Source organism: Gobio gobio (assembly GCF_949357685.1).
Source record: "Gobio gobio genome assembly, chromosome: 5".
Classification (NCBI taxonomy): Eukaryota; Metazoa; Chordata; class Actinopteri; order Cypriniformes; family Gobionidae; genus Gobio; species Gobio gobio.
Window position 1 is genome coordinate 27,747,686 of NC_137101.1, and position 20,924 is coordinate 27,768,609.

A 20,924-nucleotide genomic window follows, 5' to 3' on the forward strand; every position below is an offset into this window, starting at 1 on the left:
GCAATACCTGTGCAATAAACAGATTTATTGCACACCTTCCAGCCAATCAGAATTGAGTATTCAGACAGACCATGGTATAATTGCTATTGTGAGTGATTTATTAGTGCATGTTTTTCCAGAAGAGAAAAAAAAATCACCTCCTCAGACACCTATCCTTTATAAATATAAATATCATGAATATCCTCTCCCAGAAATGTCACGTTATGCAAGGAAAATGTTTTTTTTTCTTCTTCCAAATAGTTGTTTTATTTGTTTAATGGCTGAAAGTATCAGTTAATGCAAACTGTTTGATTTGTTATAAAATCCCTCTCTTTTATGTTAAGATTCCTCCAGTGGTCTCACGGAGCAGTTTAGCCACCATCCCGGCTGGAGTGACCCGAGAGGAAGAGACTGGCCGTTCACACAGCACAAAGAAAGGCGCATTCCATGAGATATTCAACCTGCCTGAGATTGAGAGACCACTGCCCGGTGAGACTTCTCGTAGACTTGGTTCTTGTCTTATGAGACTTCGCATCCCGAAAAAAAAAAGTACTTGAAACCTAAAAATAAAAAACAAAACAGGCTTGAGTTGGACACATCAAACGTCATACTCACTTTTCTTTCCACTTGTGTGCAACCAAGAGATTTAGTAGTGTCTTTTTTTTTCAGTATGTGAAAATGGATGGAGATGCTGTTTGATAAACAGAGACAGGAAGATGCCCACTGACTACATTCGCAACGGGATGCTCTTCGTCACTGAGAAGTAAGAAACATTTGCTCACAGCTCACTGAAGATCTCTTTCATATCGTTATGAATAAGTTCATGCCATTATTTAACATCATAACAGATTGAGAGGCTCCATAGAATCAACATGTACATTGATGTACATTAATGCAGTAACATTATAATTACAACTGGCTGTCCATTCATCAGCTACCTGTGTTTTGAGAGCTCCAGCTCAAGATCGGGGTCTTCAAAGAAGAACAAAGTCATAAAACTGGTGGACATCACAGATATCCAAAAGGTATGTGCAGTGTTATTTTTAACTGAAATGTAATTGAATCATGGGCGTCAGAACCATTGTATGTGGGTGGGACAAGACCCACCCACTTTGAGACCAATGATATTGGACCCACTCCCTTTTACCATCTCTAATTCAACGCATGTCTGTTCACTTACCACTAGCCGATAAACACTTTATTAATAAACACACGATAGACAATGTATTTCCACTTTTCAAATATATTTTCTTCATTTTTATTTAAAATAAATGCCTTTCCGATCTGATATGTGATTGGAAAAGGGAGTAGAGCGAGTTTGGCAAAAGGCGGATTTGAAACTTTCTGCCACACACCTTACCCCCTACACTATCCCCACTATTTATAGTTCGGTGTCTTCTGTAATTTTGTCTAGCCCAACCAGACATTTAGTAAACAAGGTATGCTATTTGAACTTAATGTAAATGGCATCTACCCCAGTAATATTTCTCTGCGGACGTACCCACCCACATTTTTTTGCTTCCGATGCCCATGAATTGAAATAAAGTAAAATATAAATATTACATGATAATGTAATACATGATATAACTTAAAAACCCCCTGTGATGAAAATCAAGTTTTTAATGTTGTTTTTTATGTCTATGTGGTGTTTTTAATATGCTTTAAGACAAACCATGTGCAAATTCATAAGTCAACACCATTGCGGAGTATTTTGCAGTGCAGTGAACCTGAGGCAATCTCAAAAACGCGGTTTGAAATCTACGGTGTTTCTGACGTCACAAACTACCTTGTTGCCAATCGTGTCAACGCGCAGGCGGGTTTTAGCATATCATTAACTATTCTCTGAAGCAAGGGAGTCTGTGTCAAGAGAAGCCAGGTTATTCCGATATTTTTTCTGTTGATATGAAACATTGGGTACATTTAGCAATATAGCGGGTGAAATATGTATATTATGATGTTATGATGAACTATATGCCTTTCTCCACTGACGTTCTAAGTTGTTCAAAGCGTTTCTAAGGATGCAGATTTTTAGAAGGCAGACTGAAATGGCGAGCAGGAACATGGTTTGTGTAACTTTAGCAACACATTAATAGCTGTTTGACAACATAAAGCAAAAGGCTAATCATATTAATTACATGTGTCTGACATTGTAAAGAACGATAACATTGTGCAGTAAAATTGAGTGGATCTTTGAGCTGGTGAGAATGAGAAAACAAATTTTTTTTTGGGTGGGACTGGATTTCATCCTTCGGGAATTGATTGGATCGTAGGAAGTTGCTAACTAAATCTAAATGGCAGTTTGCAGTCAGTTGTGGAGAATTTTTTTGAAGAGTCTTTTCGAGGGGGAAGGGAGGTTAACGTTTTTGATTAAATATTACGAGGGTATATGAATTTTTGTCTCAGAGTAAAAAAAAAAAGGTTTTTGTTGTTCACTACTGTAATGTCAGTCAGACAATTGTTTTCTTGAGTAATTTCATAGTCTGTGGGAAAAAATAAGCTGCAAAGTGGACCAAAGTAAGCTGTACTCTATTCATAATCTACTTTTTTTCTCCATAGTAGGACATTTTGAGGAACTGTTACTATATCATGTTTAATATTTATTGCAAAAAGCTTACTGTTACAATTGCTGCTTTTCTTTTTTTTTCCCACAGTACAAAGTTTTATCAGTTCTGCCTGGGTCTGGAATGGGCATCTCTATTGCCACCCCATCAACACAGAAGGTAGTCAAGTCAAATTTATTTGTATAGCGCTTCACAATACACATCGTTTCAGAGCAGAAAATTATTATGTTAATGTTTATAATATCTTATAGCTGCATTTAGCAGATTAGAAATGGGTGATAATAGTTTACATTTTGCGAGATTTGCTATATAGTATATATATCAGCCTACGAGAGTATACTGTATAAACCTATATATCCTACTCTATATAAAGAGCTGGATGATAATATAGGTACATTTTTGATGATATATATAATATATAGCAAATTGCAACTGCTTGGTTTGTTTATATTGCTTTATGCATGTATACGGTTTAAGCTGGATATACTTGCATCCTGCTTAAAAGCCATTTGATGTCTTTTTTACAGTGACATCACCCTCATTGAAATAATTAAAGTGTCTTGTTGCTTTGATTAATAATTGAGTAAAGTCTGACAGTGAATCGCTTTATCTTGTTCTCGCAGCCACTGGTCTTTGGTGCCATGATACACAGAGACGAGGCCTTTGAGACGATATTTACCCAGTACATGAAGATCATGACCACAGCCAACCCTGAGACATAACTCAACCTTTTATCCTTCTGGAGGATATCTCGTTTGGAAAAGTATGGGACCAGCATTTCCTGCCTGGTTAACTTTAATTGACCGTAATTTGGATGATTGTCGGCTTGTGGTGTGACCAGCAGGAGATTTAGCGAGCTGACATTCCAGCAAGAGTTCTGCATCTCAAAGAAAGAGACTTTTTCAACCGTAGGGATGCGACCGGCTTCTCGTCGTGCGACTGTGACCTTTTTGGCTTTCAAAGATGAGCACACAGATCTGACTTCGTGTTTTGTACTCATCTGTTTCAGATTTCATGTCTGGTTTTGTCCCTTAAGATGTTACGGGGGTGGGGGGTTGTTAATCAGTATTTTTGTTTAAAACAAGACACGTTAGACAAACTTAATTCAAGATATGTCTTGTTTTCTTACACACTTTTGCTTCTCAAGTAAATTTGTCTTTTAACTAAATTTAGATATTTTGTACTGGAAATCAAGACAAAATACTGATAAATGCGGGAAAAAAGTGTATTCACACTTTAGGCATTTTGCAGCAACAAATCAACAGGAAGTCATTAATTTTTAATGAGAGTTGGCAATTGAAGTCGCCATACAGGTAGTTTATATGTCTTGTGTATTCTCACGAAGTATGTATACTCATTCTTCTCATTTTCTCACTTCATTATCTAATTTGTGATAGTGTTCAGTTAGAAAAAGATGACTTTTTATTTTGAAAAGTTATGAGGTCGGTTATGTTGTCATTTTGGCAACAGTAGCTGTTCGAGTTGCTAGAAATCGGCAGCTTTCATTGAAAATGACTTCTGGATGCTTTGTCACTGCAAATTGTTGTCAGTGCAAATGACCTTTAAGACTGATAAACAACGCCTTTTTTCTTTCTATTTTTACATTTGTTTACATTGTTGCTGTGTGCGCACAACATAGACACACACACAAACTCACTTAATCTCACCTCTCAGCAAAGTGTGCTTCATGTCTTTTTAGCAGAACATCTTCCCAAACTTAACTTTGGGAGGTCTAGTTTCTAATGGTTTCAAATGGCCTTTCTTTAAAATGGTTGTAATGTCGTTACAGAATCATTGCTAATCGATTGGTTTGCTTACGTTTGAAAACATTAGTTAGATATGAAAGGTGTCAAACACAGATAAGAACATTTGGTCGCACTTTATTTTGCAGTATGTGTACTAATTGTGTACTTATACAAAAACGTACGGAGTAATATAAGGTAACTACTTGGATTTAATATTAAGGTTAGGTTTAGTACATAGTACATAAAACAGAACTGTACAATAAAGTGCTATCAATCTTTTTTTTTTACCAAGTATTTCATGTATGTATGTCTTACAGATGAACACCAGTGACTTGTTAATGTTTTGTCACTTTAAACTGTTACTTAAACTGTTACTAAATGAAGTTAAATTCAGATTTACAGCAAAACCGTAGGACCTGTTCATAAAGTCTTTTGATGAATCTCACAAAGAAATATTAAAATCATATTTCACCTCAAAATAAAAAAAATGCACATCAATGAAATTTATGTAAAAAATTATGTATATAAAAACTTGAGTTTCCACAAATTCTCATTAATGCCTAAATTAAAACAATTGCATAGATTAAATTATACTTAACATTAAGTGTTACAAATTCACTTTATAATTTCATGAATTAAGTTTATTTTTATTATGAATGAGATGTCTTTCTCGCATCAAGAAAATGTCACATTGAAAAAAAATGCTAAGAGGTCAAATATGACTTGCAAATTTCAGTTTTTGTGAGATTCACCCCTTGACACTCAACATGAACAGCCACTATAATGTTTAATTAACATAGAAGGGGGGTTTAAACTTTTGAAAAGCATCACATCTGCTCAATGCTGTAGTGGTAAATGCAATATGATGCGAATAGCCTGTAATGTTGCAATTTACCATAAGAAGTTCCATCCTACAATATAAGATAAACAGAAATGAAGAAATTTTTACTGTACAATATTCATAGTGGGCCAAACTTTTTGTTGCTCTACCCTAAACTGAAGAGGTTGTTTGCACAGATATACTACAAAGAGTTGATTTTAATAAGTAGCGGATTTGTATTTGTATCTAAGACATTCCAAAGATCATCATTTTAGGAGAAATTGCTGTTCATACTTTGTCTTCCCAAATATCTGTTAGTTTACTCACATTTTTGAGGGACTGTTGAATGTTGCTCAGCTCCCAAAGATGAATTAGTGTATTTTACCAAAGGGTCTCCAACCCTGCACCTCGAGAGCTAACATCCTGCAGAGTTTAGCTTCAACCCGAATCAAACAAGCCTGAACCAGACAATCAAGGTACAACAGGTAAGTGTGTTGGAGGAGGGTTGGAACTGAAGTCTACAGGAAGGTATAGCTCTCCAGGCACAGGGTTGGCTACCCCTGCCTACCTAGAGCTTTTGGAAGTCTCCCGCACACTGGCTGTTGTGTTGGATTGCTCTAAAGCACAGAATGAATTGGGTAACTAATAGTTTTGCCAAATGTTGTTCCTTTAACTGCTCATTGTCTGTCTCAAACTGATGTTTACACAAGCTGGATCAAAATCCAGTTCAGACCAGTCTGATCCCTGCTAACCAGCCCAGCCCAGGGGTGTGAAAACTGGTATAATATCGTTTCTGGTCTTTTTTTATTGTATTGGCCACAAATGCTTGTAGAAAATGTATCAGCACTAAGAAACTAATTATGAGTATATTAATACAGCACATGAGTGAATTTCACAAAAACGTTCAAGAACATGCCCAGGGACTGGATTCACGAAAATATTCTTTAGTTAAGAAAGTTCTTAAGATAAATTCTAAGAATTTCATAAGAATGTTCCTAAGTGCAATTCTTAAAAAAAATCTTTAATTCTAATTTTTTTCTTAAGAAACATATTTTTTTCATGGATAGTTCACCCAAAAATAAAAATTCTGTCATCATTTACTCACCCTCAAGTTGTTCCAAACCTGTACGTGTTTCTTGCTTCTGTTGAACACTGTTGATATTTTGAAGAATGTCAATAACCAAACAGTTAATGGGCCCAGCTGACTTTACACCATACTATGGAAGTCAATGATTGTCTTAAGAAAAAAAGATAAGAACATTCTTAAGAAGAGATTTTGGGAATAGAAAATGTTCTTATATTTTTTATTAAGTTGGAAAATAAGAAGAAAATAGCAGTTCAGAGGAATCTTAAGAATGTTTTGTGAATCCGGCCCCAGTTTATATTTCGCTCCAAATTTTGAAAGACGCATTTCCCCAAATTCTCTTTTAAAAAATTTCAGCCGTTATGTAGGCCTACGGAGAGAAAAAATATGTATGTTGTGGCCAAAAAGTAGTGTTACTAATTAGTTTCCTTGTTCTACGTAAATTGTATGAACAATAAAATAATAAATTCCCTTGTTTAACTAAATCGTGGCCACATTGTAATAATTAGTCCCCTTGTTTTATTTAAATCAAAACGAGGGAATGAATGAGTTAAACGTGGCCACGATTAAACTAAAATAAGTTAACAAATTTATAATTTTTGGCCACCATGTCCACATGTAATGTGCGGTGCTTCGTAGTTATGCAAAAAAACAATGATATATTTAAATAATATAATGTAATAAAGTATATTTTTATGTATTTATTATGGTTATATTTATTGTACTGCCTTAAATTCATGCTGATTTATATTTTTCAAAACATGTGTCCTCGTGACATGCTCATTTCCATCCAAATTCTCATTACTGTAATGCAAAATAAAAAAAAATAAAAAAAGATGGAAAGTTTTCTGCATTACAGTAACAAGAATTTTGAGATACTTAATTTCACATTCTTTTTACTTAATTTCACAAAATTGCATTTTTCTTTTGATTTTGTGGTGAAATACATGGACTTGTTTGTGAGATTCACACACACACACACACAATCATAGTTTCACACAATCATGCTAAAAGAAACACAATGTACATTAAAACGCTGTGTTGGGCTGTTTAACTAAGCACCAAAAGTCATTGTGTATCTGGAGGTGCTCAAGTTGGAATTTTCATGTGGCACTAGTTGATAAAGTATTTGTTAACTGTGTAAATGTTTGCTATTTTCATAATAATTTCACCGCAAAATAACAGAGTTCATCTGACAGATGTGAATTGTTGTTACTGTTATCTGTTTTTTTTGTTGTTTTTTTTCTGGCTGTCTGAAGACAAATGACTAAAAATGAATTTATATACAAAAATAGAGTAATATAAGAAATGTTCTGTTCTGATTTGAATAGAACAATGTATATTGTTAAATCATAATGTGTTGTACACTTTTTTAATTTAAGTAAATTAATGAATTGTATAGACTTGTGTATGTCTGTCTTATTTAAAAAAATATATATCTGTTTATGTAATGAGCTAAAATGAGCTAAAATCCACACATATATATACACACATATACACACTTTTTATTTTATTCAAAACAAGTTACATGAAAATATATTTTTTAAAGCTGCTGTCCGTTACTTTTTTTGTGTTCAAGATCTACAAAAATTATATAATGAATCTAATCTGAATATAATGAGTGCAACATGAATCCATTTTCCAAACCGTGTTTTTGTCTTACCCTGAATCATTATGCTACACTTATAATAAGTGTTTATATTGGGACTATTTCAGACCGCCATAGACATAGCTCCGGTTGCAATGTTCTTCCGCAAGACGCATGAAGTTCTGTTTATTAACTGCTAAAGCGCAAAAAGTTACGGACTGCAGCTTTAATACATAAATAGATAATATATATATAGAGAGAGAGAAATATAATAATAATAATTTAGAATATTTATTTTCTATGTATTATTATTTTTATTTTACTTAATTTATACATGTATTTAAAGATGTAGTCTTAGATACATCATAATATTTAATATATTCTTCTTTATTGGGTCAATTAAAAAACATGGATGTTTGTTTTGATTTTTTGAAATAACAAAAGTGATTTATTACATATTCCATAAAAATCCCATGTTGGAATATTCAAGGACTGATGTCCTCCATTTTGGGGTTTAAGAGCCAGCATTCATACTTCAAAAAAGAAATTCAGAATTCTGACATTATAATACAACAAAAAACATGGAGGGTAAAAGATTTTTCCACTGGCTGCCCAATTGGATTTAGAGAAATAGTTCTACCATCAACCAAACTAAGACTCAGGGCAGAGACTCATATACAGAATTCATAGAATCAATCAAATCTAAAAAAAATACAAATTTACGGAAACTTTTACATTTGGTCTCCACAAACCGTCACATATTCTTGTGTGCTACATATTTACCCCCGGCTGAATCCCCCTATTACAATTGAAGGGGTACTTCAGCACTGGGAAGATGAATGTGTATATAAACTGGGTCATTTATGTAGTAGAAATGTGAAAATATTTTTGAATTTGGTGCGTTCTAGACTGAAAAACTGTCTCATGTGGATGAAAGACAACAACTCCCAGAATGCACTTGCTTAGTGCCCAACGAGGCCACTCCTAAAGCCACGGCTACTGGTTATCACTTGCCCACCATGACACTGCCCCCACGGTCGTTTTGATTTTCATAGTAATACAATTATTTCGTTCAGTTAGAGTATAGACAATTAAAAACTGAATGTGTCTTTTCAATAAAGTCTGAGTGAGCCAACGAAAGTCACGGCACAGATGCAGCAGGAGTCAGATTTCATTCATCACGAGAGCGAAGAGCTGAGGTAAGCGCGGCAGTCATTCACGGCGCGTGTCCAGTCTGGCATGTTTTCATATCATGCCTATGGAAGCTTAACTTTCATAGGAATTCATTGAAAAGTTGAAACACTCACTTTGCTCCGCACTGCTCTGTTATGAATGCCCAAGCCGAGATCCCACCCCTATGGGCGGGTTGATAACATGCGGAACTAGCTCCTTCTACTGGCTGTAGTCTCTAGCCTCTGGACAAAAAATCCTCAGATGAAGCAAAATTACGATATTTGCAACATTGGAGGATTTTTTCCAGAAATAAAATGCATAATTCTCTTGTCTTAGGGGGACATTAGGGGGGAAAGTACAAAAATTAAAATATACTACCGGGTTTCTACTGATACAAAGCTTAATGCTAATCGCTGAAGTAACCCTTTAAGAAACCTTTTCCATCCCGCAAGATGAGATCAGCCATTTTCAGATAAAAGGAAATGTGTTAATATGTGCCGGTTTAAATGCCAGAACTGGAAATGTTGACTTTGTCAAGACACAGGGGCGAGACAAATATATTACAAACACAAGCCACCCTCTGCCCTCATACCACCTCAAAAATAATTAGAACAAATTCACAAAAAAGTGGGAAAATCCTACTAGAGCTCTGTATATATAGTGAACGATCGTATACGGGAAGACTCTTTTGGCTGTTATACCCTTTAATTCTTGTCTGGGTAACAGTACTGTAGATTATTTCATTACAGACATTGATCCAGTGCATCTTAGAGCATTCACAGTCAGTCCTCAAACACCTCTTTCAAACCACTGTAAGAAACCACAACCACACTAAAATGAACTCAAACCAATGAAACATGCAGACAGCCCTCTCAATTACAAAGGCTGCAACAATCCTACAAGTGGACAAAAAAAAAAAATTCACGAAATGAGGCCTTCACAGGGGAGAGTCTAGTTGACACAGTCACATACTTTATGCAGACTCTATGCATTTATTAAGTCAAGTCAAGTCAACTTTATTTATATAGCGCTTTTAACAATGTAGATTGTTTCAAAGCAGCTTTACAGTGTTAAACAGGAAAATAATGCAGCATAATTTTAATCAGCTGTATAGCCATTCTGGAAAAAACGCTGATGTCATCAGTTCATTTCAGTTATCATACAGTGACAGTGTGGACTTTAGATAAATAATTAGATCAGTAATTTAGTTTAAATGGTTAATTTAATTTATTAATTCGATTTATTTCGATGTTTAGTTGAACAATTTAGTGTCCCCAACTGAGCACGTCAAGCCAGAGGCAACAGTGGCAAGGAAACCAAAACCCCATCAGGTGACCTAATGGAGAAAAATAAACCTTGGGAGAAACCAGGCTCAGTCGGGGTGCCAGTTCTCCTCTGGCCAGTTAAATGATTGTTTTAGGCTGGCGGGAACACTTCCCATTACACCTGATGTACTCGTTACATCATAAAAAGAATGGCATCTATGCTAATTTTAGTCTCTCTGTTTATCCCAAGGTTTACTGTAGTCAGGCGGATCCGGGCTGTATCGGGGCCATATCCAGATTACAGGGACAATCCCCATGGAGCAACATGGAGTAAAGTGCCTTGCTCAAGGAGGTGGTGACTGCAGGGATCGAACCAGCAACCTTCTGTGTATTAATACAGTAGTTTAACCCACTAGACCACCATATCCACTTAAAAAATGCATTGGTCATGTCTAGGCGCAGGTCCACCATCTGATCTGGATATGGCCCGGATACAGCCCGGATCCGGCTGACTACAGTAAACCTTGGGATAAACAGAGAGACTAAAATTAGCATAGATGCCATTCTTTTTATGATGTAACGAGTACATCAGGTGTAATGGGAAGTGTTCCCGGCAGCCTAAAACAATCATTTAACTGATTTGAATAATATAAATTGACAAGGTTCTGTATGCCATCGTAAATGAGATAGAGATGTGTTTTTAGAACCGGGCTAATATGGTCACACTTCCTGGTTCTAGTAAGAACTATAGCTGCTGTGTTTTGGACCAGCTGGAGTTTATTTATTAAGCGATCAGGGCAACCAACCACCCAGTAGAGCATTACAATAATCTAGCCTTGAGGTCATGAACGCATGACATAACTGCATTTTGCATTGAAAGCATGTGCCGTAATTTAGATATGTTATTAAGATGAAAGAATGCAGTTTTACAGATGCTAGAAACATGGCTTTCAAATGAAAGATTGGTATCAAAGAGCACACCCAGCAAACCAAAAATAAATACACACTCAAAAAAATATTTTGGTCTAAATATAAGTTTTATGTATTTGAATTACATTACAATTTTCCATCCATTTTGACTACATAGTTTTAACATAAACAAACAAATAAATTTAATGTGATTCATATTTGTCAGTCAAACGTAAATGAAATAGGTACGTTTTATGTAATGGTACACAGAAAAATGCCCATGATAAATTAACACAGCCTAGTGCACACTACTGAGATAAAGTACCATTGAAGCAGTGTTCAAGTTAATGAGATAATTGAGTGATGATTGAGAATTAATGATGAACACCTGATGATAATGAGCAGAATCTCTGACGGAAAGAGAAACACAAGAACTACAACTGACTTCAGCCACAGCCTTAGATGAAATCAACTGAAGATAAAAGAAGACATTAAATCTCTGAAGATATCAGTAGATGAGGATTAAACAACTTCACAAACAGCATTATCAGCTTCACGCATTACTAACCAGACTGACTTTATATCTGTAATTTCTGTTTTAATGAAAATAATAGTTTCATAGTATGGAAGTCACCATACTGGAGATCAGTGTCTGCTTTAGTTGGGCTCTTGACCCTTAATTTTTTTAGCTTTAGTTTTTCTCTGGCTCCTTTAACGCTGTGTTTATAAAGCACATTTGTTATTTCAAGGGAATCCAAGAGAAAATATTATCAGGTGATGTTGGCTATTTGTTTTGGCCTGAATCACTGCTCTAATTTAGAGGCTAATTTGCTGGTTATAGAGGTAATGTGTTATTAATTGTGTTGTATTCATAGAATTAGCCATGTGATTATGCAGCACAAGATACAGGACGGTTGTGTTAATTGAATAATATCCAGATAAAAAATGAAAAAAAGTGCACAAACGGTTTTAATCTACGGCATTACTTAGACACACACAGACATCATGAATCAGCGTTTGAATCTCTACAATGGTGACAATAAAAAAAAATTAAGATAAACAGATCAACTTTGAACATAAAACAAGCAACTAAAATGTCACAACAAAAACAGCAAAAGTAAAAGCAATTAGTAAGTATCAAAGAAAATTTGTCAATTCAGATGCATAATTTATTCATGCCGCAATGCATGCTGGTGCTCATGGGGGGGGGGGGGGGCTTGATTGGTGGTACCCAACATGCACTGCAGCTTGAAGATTTTAATTGATTGTCACCATTGTTGAGATTCATACATTGATTCTTGATGTCTGTGTATATCTAAGCAATGCCATAGATTTAAATCCTGCATATTATTCGAATACCACAACGGTGCTGTAACTCGTGCTGTAGAATCACATGGCAACTATTATGAATAAAACAAAACTATTAACACAGTACCACAATAACCAGAGTATTAGACTCCGAATGAGATCAGTGATTTAGCCACACAATGTCATTAACAATATATAAATAGCCAACATCACCAGATATTCTCTTGGATTCCCTTGCCATAACAAATGTGCTTTATAAACACACAGTTAAAGGAGCTAGAGAAAAAAGTTAAAGAGTTAAGAGCCCAACTAAAGCAGACACTGATCTCCAGCATGGTGACTTCAAACAAAACTATAAACAGAAAATTACAGAAATAAAGTCAGTCTGGTTAATAATGCGTGAAGCTGATAATGCTGTTTGTGGAGTTGTTTAATCCTCTTCTGCCAAGATCTTCAGATTTAATGTCTTCTTTTATCTTCAGTTGATTTCATCTAAGGCTGTGGCTGAAGTCAGTTGCAGTTCTTGTGTTTCTCTTTCCGTCAGTGATTCTCCTCATTATCATCAGGTGTTCATCATTAATTGTCAATCATCACTCAATTATCTCATTAACTTGAACACTGCTTCAATGGTACTTTATCTCAGTAGTGTACACTAGGCTGTGTTAATTTATCATGGGCATTTTTCTCTGTACCATTACATAAAACGTACCTATTTAATTTACGTTTGACTGACAAATATGAATCACATTAAGTTTATTTGTTTGTTTATGTTAAAACTATGTAGTCCAAATGGATGGAAAATTGTAATGTAATTCAAATACATAAAACTTATATTTAGACCAAAATATTTTTTTTAGTGCATAGTCAGAGCAGGAAACCAGGTCCTCCAACACACTCATGAATACACCTACCTGGGACTAAAACTGAGTTCAACAGGAAACTTCAATCTAGCTGTGAATGAACTGAAAGCCAACGTTTTGAGGGTCTTCTTCATGATTAAAAATACAAATCAACATGAAATTCCAACTCAAACCTGGCTAAAAATCCCAAAAGCAATAATTGAACCAACTGCTCAGTATGGCAGCGAGATATGAGGTACGAGATAAAATCCTAAGATTTTTCTAAATGGGAAAAAGAGGACATTTAAACTATGCATACCCAAATTTGTAAAAGCATCCTAAAAGTAAACAAACAACTCATGCAGAGCCAAATTAGTGATGCAAGCTCATAACAGGGTGTCAAGAGCAGAACCGGCACAGGAGCACCCTCTCACAGCTGGTGCTGAAACTACACCCAAACCAGCACAGCACCCAAACAATATGGCCCAACCAAATTATACAAAAGAAGATGGAACTCTATTTACACCTGAAAAGAGATTACAAATGAGCAGAATACCGGAGCTGTGTGAAAGAGCATAAAGGGAGAAAGACCCTAACCAAATACAGGCCAAATACAGACTGAGTGAGAGAGGACGGCACAGACAGAGATGGCAACTACGAGAGCAGAGACTGTTTTCACTGTACTCTCAAAAAGAAATGGAAACAGAAGAACACTTCCTGCTGCACTGTCATCACTATGGCCCTGTTTACATCTGGTATAAATAAAAGAAACTAAAGCTGCTACTCTCTGTATGTTTTTACATCTTCTCCATGCGCATTCATAAATTGTGCAAGCATATTTCGTCCGTTAGACTGAAAGATATGAAAAAGCCCATACATTTACCAGCCCATACCTCCACTCAAAGAATTCAGGACAGAAGTGGTCAAAAGTGGACAAAAGAGACAGGCATGTGTTTCCTTCATCTACCTGTGAACCGATCGACCAAAACGCATCTTAATACCAGGTGTAAACACGGCCTATCACAACATTTGATCTGCCTACTTCACAAAATATCAACAAATAGTGTAGTACCTCTGAAGAAGAAGTACAAAAAGGTTAAAGAAGAATAAAGAATAAAATAAAAGAGAGCGCTGCAGTGATTGCTTCTTTAACAGTGTATTGAAACTGAATGGCAAATAATAAAACCATACATGTATAACAGATGCTCAGTACATTACATTATCAGTGCATTTTAATACTTTTCTTACAAAGTAATGACTAGCTGTAAATATAAGTAACTGCATGTCTCATCACACTAGAGACACAACTGACACAGTGACACTTGTTATAAAGAGAAAACACATTTTCAGAAATGACAGTATGAAATTGATGACAATAATGCAGCTGAGATACATTACATGCTCATATCTGACCAATGTTTATGTATTTCCTACAATAAAGTCACTTACAAAATTGATGAAAACTATTGACATGCATAACTCAATCCACAGACATGAAGGAGTTAATTACCCAAATGTGCAAGTTTCAGATAACTCATAAAACTGAAACAACTGAATAAACTCTTATATCCAAACAATGTTGACATAAATGACTCTCTCTCTCTAGTGTATAGCGGGCTAACGCGCTAATCGCGAGGCATCCATGCTAACCATGTGCTCAGAAATGCAAACACCTGGCACACTATCACTACACAACAATAAACTACTTTCAATCCGTACAACTCATCAGTATTGCATTAAACAGTTACTCCTCAAGATCGAAGTGTTTAAATTACCTGAAGAAGAAGTACAAAAAGGTTAAAGAAGAATAAAGAATAAAATAAAAGAGAGCGCTGCAGTGATTGCTTCTTTAACAGTGTATTGAAACTGAATGGAGCGTATCACGGGCACGCGCCACATACCGAAGTGTGCGATGACGTCATCACGCTGGTATGTCAAATGAAAATAATAAAATGAATTACTGCACATAACGTCCTTACTAATTTCGTTAACCTAAAGCACAAATAACCATTCAAACAATATTAGCAATATAAAGAAAATATTATGAACAATTGTATAATGCATTTGAAGAAATGAATAAACATAAAAATCACTTTATACATAAAAATCACTTTATCACACACTCCCCCACAGGATAAGATGTCGTCCCGACATCTACCAATGCCCTTATCACTTTCTATTTCTATTCAGACCCGTGACATATAACATCTCTCTTTTTTTTTTTTTTTTTACACATCACGTTTCCCCTATAATGACACTTTACATTGGCCAACAGTCCTTGTCAACCGATTAAGTCTTTTTGTACTCAAATGTAATAGATCATACCCCATCTCAAAATAATTTAAAGTTCAGGGATTTCATCCAGTGTCCAAAAGGAAAACAAAACACAAAAGTCCATTTCAGTGCACAAAAATACGTTGAAGTCCCAGACCGAATGCCATGTAGAGGATTGCAAAAATAATGATTCAAAGTCTGTGCAAAAGTGTTTCAAAAACTTTTTTCAAAGTGTTCACTCAATGTTTTTATAGGCCTTGCAAAACAGTCCATGTCCCTTTGGCCTAGAAACAGTCCTGTTTATGTGTATGTGCATATGTGTGCAACAGTTCTTTGTTTTTCAAAAGTTCTTTCACAGTCCATATGAACAATTAGTGTGTGTAATAGTTGATAAGCACAATTCGTGTGTGCTCTCAATTTCTGTTTCAGTTTCAGTTCATGTTTAATACACAGATGGTGGTCTCAGGTAGGGAAACACTGTTGGCACCCAAGGCGTAAATGTAGGTGTCCACATGTTAGGAAAGGGTGGATCATATCCAGAACCAGTTACTTGCACTTTGTAACAGGTAGGAGTCCCTAAACTATCATAGGTGAACTTCTTTGGTGGACGTCGTTGCCTCCCTGAGTACTGGTATTCTCTTTGCACCTCGACAGGTCTGTCACTTGACTCAATTTCCTCTGGTTCTTTCGCAGGTAAGTTTTCATGTGCACTCGCTGGCTCATTTTCAATTTGTCTTCCAAGCAGTTCAAATCTGTTCTCTTTCACAGGTACATGAGCAGGTGTGGGAACATCTTGTTCCGCTTCAGCTGTAGGTAACGGTTCTAGTTCAAGCTGTATCTGTGGAGAACTATCTGATGCACTCTGATGAGCAGGTAACTCAGAAGGTAAAAACTGTAGTGCTTCCTCTCGTCTCTGATCATAACCACTAGGCTGCTTTCTCACTTGGCGAGGCTCAACTGGTATGTAATACTCAGAGTCACTTTCACTTTCCAACTCACTTTCTTCCATTCGGTTTACAGGTATGCTGGAGTTTCCCTGTGGCTGTCTCCGCTGTGATTTGGATTTTGGCGTTGGATCGACTTCAAGAGGTAAGTAATCGCATGGCATCAACAAGTTTCGGTGTAATACTCGTGACCTCCCCTTTCCTCGCTCAGGCTTTATCTCATAAATCGGCACATCCTCAGCAACTCGGCGTACAACAACATGAACTTGCTCTTCCCAGTAGTTCCGAAGTTTTCCTGGTCCTCCCCTCGGAGTCAAATTTCTTACAAGGACTCGACTTCCTGAGTCAAGGTCTGTGTATCTCACTTTTTGATCATAATTTCTTTTATTACGCTCGCTTGCCTTTTTTGCATGTTCTCTAGCGATCTCTTGTGCTTCTTGCATCCCTTGTTTCCAAGTCTCCAGGTACTCACTTCTGTTTGTGGGCAGGCTGTCTGCATTAAGCCCGAAGAGAACATCAATGGGCAGTCTCGGGGAACGACCAAACAAGAGGTGAAACGGGGAGAAACCAGTCACTTCACTTTTTGTGCAATTGTAGGCATAGATCAACTTGTTCAATGAGTCTTTCCAACTTGATTTCTGTTTTTCAGTGAGAGTTTTCAACATTTGCAACAACGTCCGATTAAATCTCTCAACTTGCCCGTTTCCTTGGGGGTGATAGGGAGTAGTTCTTGAACCAGTGATCCCACTATACTTTTGCAATTGTCCAAACAGCTGATTTTCAAATTCTCCCCCTTGATCATGGTGTATTCTCAACGGAAATCCAAACTTGAGGGCGAAATCGTTAAAGAGTCTGTCTGCCACAGTCTTCCCAGATTTTGACGTTGTCGCATATGCCTGTGCGAATCGTGTGAAATGATCGACGATGACAAGTATATATTCATATCCTCCTCTGCATTTTTCTAAGTGAAGGAAGTCCACTGACACAAGTTCGAATGGGCAAGTCGTTGTGATGGATTTCAGGGGTGCTCTTATTTCTCTGCACGGTTTCTTTTGCTTAATGCAGGAGCAGGTCCTCAACACATAATGCTCAATGTCACGCTGCATGTGGGGCCAAAAGAAGCGGTCTCTCATTAAACTTGTGGTCCGATCGACGCCTTGGTGTCCCATTTTGTCATGCAATTCCTCCAGTGCAATTTTCCTGAATCCCGTTGGTAATACAAGCTGAGTTCTCTGTGCTGTTTTTCTTTGCAGAATGCCATCCTCATCCAGCATCAACTTATCCCACCCTCTCATCAAACTTTTCGCTGCTGAACCCGCAGACCTCCACTGCTTAGAAGAAGGCTTTACTCCTGACTGTAAGTGACGAATTACCAACTCTACGTCGTTGTCTTCCCTCTGAGCTCTTCTGATCTCTTCTTTTGATAGGGGTCCTGCTAATGTTGTACTGGTCTCTGCCGATGTTGGTGAACTCTGGCAAGCTATAGCAAAGGACCATGGTATCCCTGATTCAGACTGGACTTCCACCGCCTGTATCATGGCTCCTATTGAATCAGATGAAAGCTCCTCTGTGTATTCTGGGACATTTTTTTCTGAGAGTGTTGTCAACCTGGATAATGCGTCAGCATCAATGTTTTCCTTTCCAGGCCGATACCGGATAGTGAAGTGGAAATCAGCAAGCTCTGCGACCCATCGGCATCCCGTTGCGTTCAACTTGGCGGACGTCAAAACGTAGGTGAGGGGATTATTGTCACTGTACGCTGTAAATGTGGGCGCATAGTAAAGATAATCTCTGAATTTTTCAGTGATGGCCCATTTGAGAGCCAAGAACTCCAATTTACCACTGTGCAAATGGTAATTCTGTTCTGCTGTCGTTAATGTCCTCGATCCATAAGCAATCACTCTTAATTTCTCTTCCTGGTGTTGATACAGGACAGCTCCCAGTCCCTGATTTGACGCATCGGTGTGCAGTACAAACGCCTTTGTAAAGTCTGGGAACCCCAGCACAGGCGGCTTAACTAGACAATCAATCAGTTTTTCGAGTGTTTCCTGATGTTTCTCCGTCCATTCAACCAACTGACTTGATGGAACCACATGACTCTTGAGGTAAGTCCCTCTTTTCCCTTTACCTTTTGTTTGTACCTTGTTATTATCACTTTTCAGCAGGCCATACAGGGGGCAAGCAATCCTTGAGAAGTCTTTAATGTAAGGCCGGTAGTAACTTAACAAGCCTAAAACCTTCCTCAATTCTCCAACTGTGGTGGGTCTCTTTTCCTTCAGGGCTGTCACTGCTACAGTATCTGCTGGATCCATCCTGCTCCCTTCTTTTGAAACTATCCTTCCCAAGTAGCGGACCTCATCTTTGAACAACTCACATTTTTTTGGCTTCAATTTCACCCCATGCGACCGCAGCCGCTGTAAGACTTTTCTTACTGCCTCCACGTGCTCGTCAAAGGATTTCGTGAAGACTAAGATGTCGTCGAGGTAAGGCACACAAATGTCATCTCGTAGCCCTTCCAGACATCCTTCCATGAACTGCTGGAATGCAGCAGGAGCATTCATGAGCCCGAAGGGAATACGGACCCATTCATATAACCCCCACGGTGTGCAAAAGGCCGTCAAAGGTCTACTTGCTGGTGTCATAAAACCTTGATGGTACGCCTTTCCTTGGTCCAGTAAAGAGAAACACCTATTTCCTCCCAAGCCATCCAGTATGTCCTGTACTCTGGGAATCGGTTGTCGGTCAGGCACTGTTTTCCGGTTGAGGTCCCTGTAATCAATGCACAACCTCAGGCTGCCATCTTTTTTCCTGACACACACAATTGGGGATGAATATGGCGAATGAGATTTTTCAATCCACCCCTGGGCGATCAAATCATGAAGATAGTCTTTCATTTCTTGGTACAGCGGTTTTGGAACAGATGTATACATTCGCACAACAGGTGTCTGATCTGTTACACTGATGCTCAATTGCAGGTCTTTGACACACCCGATGTCCTCATCTGATTTTGAGAAGGAATGACACTCTTCTCGCAGCATTTGCCTGACTTTCTGTTGCTGCTCCAGAGACAAATAACTGACGTCCACAGGTGGGTCCCACACACCTTCACCATTAGTCTCACACTCACTTGTTGGCTTCGCCCTTTCATTACCACTGGCTGTTGTTACACCAGATGACGCTGTCGCTGGTAACACTGACTTTATTGTTTGTACCGTCCCAAGTTCAGTCTTTCCTACCAGAAGGATATCGTGTTCGGTCACATTCTGGACACAGATTTGGATCACAGGTCGGCTCCCCTTTTTCAGAGTCAAGAGTGTTTCAATGGGTTCCAGTCCATCAGGGTACTGTAGATTGACAGATGGTTCAAACAACATGACACTATCCTGCTTCATACATGGTGCTTTTACTTGACACTTGACCTGCATGATAGCATTTTTTGGCACAGTCACATGGTCTCTTGTCGTCTTAACTAAATACTCACTTGACCTTTCAGCTGTCACAAGGTTAATGAATGTTTGGACTTTACTTCTCCTCAAACTTGGAAAAGCACATCTAACAGTCTTATTCAACAGTCCTTTGCTCACATCACACTGTCCACTCGCTTCACTCTGTTTCATGACCTGCTCAATTACATTGTAACCAATGATTGGCTTGGACAACTGCTGGCCTCTTAAGACGAGTACAGGGATGACTAATTCTTTCATTTTGTTTGCAGGGGGAGTCAAGTTGAACGTAATTTCTACCCATCCTTCATAGGGCATGATGGAACCATTGGCTGCGACAAGATGCAAGTTGTCTGTGGCCTCTGTCGCTTCGGAAACTTCTCGTATCTTTACTCCAGGTAGGTACTGATCCTTCCACTGTCGATCAACAATGCACACTTGGGATCCTGTGTCCCACAATGCCTCTGTTTTGTGTCCATTCAGATAACATGTCACTAAGCATTGTTTACCAACCAGGGAAGTCACAGGCGAATGTTTGTTGACTTGACACTCAGAAATTAGATTGCACTCATAAGGGATGATGTCTGGCTCCAATCCCACTCTTTCCACTTGCTGCCTTGGATACAAAGGGGACAATTTCACTTGATGGGTCACTCCCTGTCCCGCGGTGGTAACCCGTCCTCGTTTAACTGAACCCTACGCTGTGTTCGTGTACCTCTCTCTTTGCAACCCGCCAGGAAATGTTCATTGCTGCCACAGCGGTAACAATGGGTGCACAGTTCCATCGATCTCGCTTGCTGACAATGAAAACACTGCCTTGGCCTTGGAGGGCGTGACTGTTGGTATGGCTGGAGTGACTGTGATTGTGGCGTTGCGACATATGACTGTGACTCTGCGTGAAACTGCTGCGGATTGAACCCTTGAGCTGCATACTGAGATGAATGAGTTGGCTGGAAATACTGCACTGGCATCGGACTCATCCGCCGTTGATA

General features: G+C 37.9%; 1 protein-coding gene across 2 annotated transcripts in view; it reads left to right on the forward strand.

Annotated features, from left to right (window-relative positions):
• The window catches only part of gramd4a (GRAM domain containing 4a), a 79,144-nt gene extending 72,930 nt beyond the window's left edge, over window positions 1-6,214 (forward strand). The window contains exons 15-19 of one of the 2 annotated variants that reach the window (XM_079816588.1): window positions 324-468; window positions 649-742; window positions 914-1,004; window positions 2,631-2,699; window positions 3,164-6,214. In XM_079816588.1, coding sequence (XP_079672714.1) covers window positions 324-468; window positions 649-742; window positions 914-1,004; window positions 2,631-2,699; window positions 3,164-3,262 — 498 coding nt within the window. In that variant the 3' untranslated portion in view covers window positions 3,263-6,214. The remainder of the gene's footprint in view (window positions 1-323; window positions 469-648; window positions 743-913; window positions 1,005-2,630; window positions 2,700-3,163) is intronic. The other variant, XM_079816587.1, reaches the window with a different exon arrangement.
• The last annotated feature ends 14,710 nt before the right edge of the window (window positions 6,215-20,924 follow it).